This window comes from Amphimedon queenslandica, unplaced genomic scaffold (genome assembly GCF_000090795.2).
Source record: "Amphimedon queenslandica unplaced genomic scaffold, v1.1 AMPQUscaffold_11567, whole genome shotgun sequence".
Lineage (NCBI taxonomy): Eukaryota > Metazoa > Porifera > Demospongiae > Haplosclerida > Niphatidae > Amphimedon > Amphimedon queenslandica.
In genome coordinates, this window is record NW_003548191.1 from 1 (window position 1) to 4242 (window position 4242).

Below are 4242 nucleotides of genomic sequence, written 5' to 3' on the forward strand. Positions count from 1 at the left end.
TCTCTTTTGTCTGTTCCTCTCTCTTCTCTGAGGTGTAGTCTAGTACCATCTGGTAAAGATGATCAACCCATTCACACTACGATTACTAGAGCTGATCCTGGAGTGTATAGGATACAGTGTAACCCTTCAACCAACGGTACTCACACAGTAAAAGTACAAGTATATGATGTACACCTTGAGGATACCTCACTAGTCATCCCTATCAATCCTTACCTTGATAACATCACTCCAGTACATACTATAACTGAACTAAAATGCCCAGTAGGAGTTGCTGTAAGTGATAATAATCTTGTTATAATAACTGAGTTTAGTAGTAGCTGTCTAACAATACTGAATAAAGAAGGAAAGGAATTGAAGTCTTTAGGAGGGAAAGGAGGAAGTTGCAATATCGAGTTTTCCTGTCCTCGTGGTGTAGCCATTACTCCAGACAAATTCATTCTTGTATCTAGTGATCACAGGATCCAGAAGATAAGCATGGATGGAGACCTTATAACATCAGTTGGTGAGGAGGGCAGTGGACCACTACAATTCAGTGCTCCTGCTGGTATAGCCATTTCCATAACAGGGCATTTTTATATTGTTGATAGTGGTAATCATCGTGTACAGATCTTGAATCCTGATCTAACCTTCTCTCATTCATTTGGTAGTAAAGGATCAGCTAATGGACAGTTTAAATATCCACGTGACATTGCTGTTGACAGTCAAGGATTAGCTTATGTTGCTGATAGGGATAATCATCGCATTCAGAAGTTCTCTCCAGATGGAACTTTCATTGCTCAATTTGGCAACAAAAGATTTGGTCCTGGTCGGCTTTACAATCCTTATGGTATAACAATAGACACTGCAGCTACTGGTCTAGTGTATGTTAGTGAATGGGGTTATAGTCGTATCTCAGTCTTCACTAGCGATGGTGTCTTTGTTAGCTGTTTTGGAAAGAACAGTAGTGGTGTTGATGCATTTCTTCATCCTTGTGGATTAGCATTTAATAATACTGGGTTCTTGTATGTTTGTGATCATGGTAAAAACAGCCTTATTATTTACTGATTCGCTAAAATAATTTTTATTTTCATTTTAAAGTTTTTCTTATAGTAATAATCTTGTTATTAATGATCTACATTTTGCAGGTATTAATTTTATGCTTCATGAAAATTATGCACAAACTGATTCACAATTAATTTAATTTTTTTAATAATAATTTATTATTAGTCTAAATTAATTTTATGCTTCATAAAAGTTATGAACAAACTGATTCACAATTAATTAAGTGTTTTTGTAATAATAAATTATTGTTAATCTAAATTAATCTTATGCTTCATTAAAACTTTGCAAGAAACATGATTCACAAAAATTAACTTCAAAAATTACTAGTGCTTGCTCCCATAACATGATACAAAGTAATGATTGATTTCTTTAACAAAAAAAGTGCAAAAAATAACTTCCAATAAGAAATTACTGATAAACTGTATTAGGATAATGATAAATGAATGATTGATGTGGAAAAGGAAAAAAAGAGGGGAGAGAGAAAGGGACACAAAAAAGAAATAAGAGAATAAGATACTTCATTGTTCAATCAGTAATACTAGAAAACAATTGTACTTAAACTGTTCTTGCTCTAGTTGCTATCTATCAAAGGAAACTTATTGAATTTTATTTTGAGTTTGTTTCTTTCTTTGAGTTCCTCCTCCATTGCCCGAGGGTCCTGTTTTGCTTCGGACACTGTCACATTTGTGTCTCTTAAAGTCTCCGCTCCTTCGGAAGGTCCTACGACATTTTTGACACTTTATGGGAGCCTGAGGTATGAGACCTGTCTTGCTTCTAACACTATCACACTTGTGTCTCTTTAAGTCACCCGATCTAAGAAATAACAGAAAAGTAAATTTTAAAAATTAACTATAAATTTTTGTTGATTAACAAAGCCGCAAAAGTCATAAAAGACTGGGATGAATCCTACATAGTAACATTACCATGTTACTGTACAGGGACTTTGGCCTGATTTTGGAGCAACTTTAAAATTCATAGAAAATCAAAACTTGATCGGAAGCAGCTCAAACTTTCCATGTAACATAAGAACATATATATGCATCAGGAGAAGTTATTAAAATAAAGAATTCTCACCTTTTCATTTTTGGCAAAATTTGGCCAAAGTTACTGTACTATAGTACAGGGATATTAGCCTGATTTTGGAGCTACTTTAAAAATTCATAAAAAATTCAAATTTGATTGGAATCAACTCAAACTTTCTACGGAGTATAAATACATGTATGTATATATGTATCAAAAAAATTATTTAAAATGGAGAATTCTTTCAATTTCAAATTTGGCCAAAATTCCTCTACCATAGTACAGGGATGTAGTATACTCATTCTGGGCTCACTGACAATAAAATTAATGGAAACTCTAACCTATTAAATGCACGTCCACATATATGACACTTGAAAGAGGCGGGGCCAGGAGGAGCCTGACCACTCCCACCACCTGAAGCTCCTCCCCCTTTACTCCTTCCTGCATTACACTTGTGTCTCTTCAAATCTCCCGTCCTCCTGAAGGATCTCTGGCAATAAGGACAAGGATATACGGGACGGTCAATGGCGGGCTGGGGCTGGTGGTAATTGGCCATTGAAGGCATCGACGCCATCTCTTTCCCTCTCCGTCCGGTCTGTAAACAGATTCCTTCAAATAAAATTTTGCGGTATCATTCCGTAAATGTCATTCCAAATATCCGTATACTTTAAACACGTGCGTTCACGTGGTCATTTTTATAAAGAGTACAATTATTTTTTTAAGTCAAAAAAGTATTAGATAATAGCAACACACATTACATATAATACAAAATTAACACACAATCACTCGCTCATATTTTTAAATAATTTATTATTTATAATTAATCTTCATTTTGCGTTTCGATGGGCGTGACATCTGGGGGTGTGGTCTCAGGTTTATCTTCGGATTCCAAACATTCTTCTTTATCTTGGACCTCTAGGTTCTAATTAAAGTGGGTGTGGTTATGGTGTTGCTACGGAAACAGGAGACGTACTTTAAGTTTCTGACTGAGGTCTGTCCTCTCTGTCTGGAGGGCTCTACAAAGTTTCTCCAGTTTATCGTTTTTAGTTTTTAAAACTTTAACAGTTTCAACGTGTTGTATACGCTAGGGAAAAAGGAAAAGAGAAAAATGGAGACAAAAATAGGAGGGGAAAAAAAGGAGAGAAAGTACAAAAATGGTGGCAATTTTTTCATGGACTAGCATTATTTTACAAGGAGGCATCAGAATTCAGAATTCATTAAGAAAAAAGCATGGGCTATAGTACAGGGCATTTTTCGGAATTTGCAATATTTATAATAACTTGAAAAAACAGCTCAAAATACTACACACATGTTACAATATTATAGCATCAATAAATTATGTATCAGAAATTTTTTCAAAAAATCATGAACTACATAGTACAAGTCATTGTATACTTACTTCATCAGCCATTTCTAACAAGCTCCTGTTACACTTCTCATATTTCAGTTTCCAAGTATTGGACTCTTTCTCTAACTCTCCTATTGTTTTAGCCATCTATAATTATAATAATAATAAAATATTAATATTATTCATTGAGGGGTGTGGTCAGACACGCCCAAGCACAAACCTTATCCATCTCTTTTTTGAATGTTGAAAATACTTCGTTACTTTTTGTGAGGGTCGACTGAAATTCTTCAAATTTTTCCGAATAAATAGACAACTGGGAATGTAATAATAAAAATAATAATTTATTTTGTTCACTTTTAATTATAAATAATAATAATAGATAATAATTATAATAAAATTAATAAAATAACGCCCACTCACTTGTCCCTTTAGCTCCATTTCTTGCATGGAGAGATCATCACATTTCTTCTGTTTTTCCATCATCTCAGACAAGAGCTAAACAATATTAATGATAGTACATACCAGTACATGTACTCATCTCATGAACAATAATATAACAATAATAATGTACTGATACTTGTAATGACACAGTTTAAAATAACAGCCTTTTTATGATTTCAAAGCAACTTTAAAATTTGTAAAAAATCCAATTCTGATAGGAATCAGTTCCAAACTTTCTACGCAACATAAGTACATGTATATGTATCAAGAAAAATTATAAAAATGAAAAATTCTCACCTTTTCATTTTTGGCAAAATTGAGCCAAAATCCCTGTACTATAGTACAGGGGCTTTGGCCCGATTTTTAAACAATTTAAAAAAATCCAATTTTGA

The 4242-nt window shown here is 33.6% G+C and overlaps 2 protein-coding genes across 2 annotated transcripts in view; both read right to left on the minus strand.

The window, feature by feature from the left end:
* Window positions 1–1388: 1388 nt before the first annotated feature.
* On the minus strand, window positions 1389–2838 carry LOC100632769 (zinc finger protein 141-like). The gene is made up of 2 exons (XM_003390890.3): window positions 2403–2838; window positions 1389–1854 (listed from the first exon to the last, which is right to left on the minus strand). The coding sequence occupies exons 1-2, from the start codon at window positions 2633–2635 to the stop codon at window positions 1638–1640; spliced, it is 450 nt and encodes a 149-aa protein (XP_003390938.1). The 5' UTR covers window positions 2636–2838; the 3' UTR covers window positions 1389–1637.
* A 14-nt stretch (window positions 2839–2852) lies between these two features.
* Window positions 2853–4242, minus strand: part of LOC100632895 (alpha-taxilin-like) — a gene marked incomplete at its 5' end in the record, with an annotated part of 3220 nt that continues 1830 nt past the window's right edge. The window contains 5 exons of the mRNA XM_011409734.2: window positions 2853–2983; window positions 3035–3145; window positions 3461–3556; window positions 3630–3722; window positions 3830–3904. Of these exons, the coding sequence (XP_011408036.2) occupies window positions 2882–2983; window positions 3035–3145; window positions 3461–3556; window positions 3630–3722; window positions 3830–3904 (477 nt within the window). The remainder of the gene's footprint in view (window positions 2984–3034; window positions 3146–3460; window positions 3557–3629; window positions 3723–3829; window positions 3905–4242) is intronic.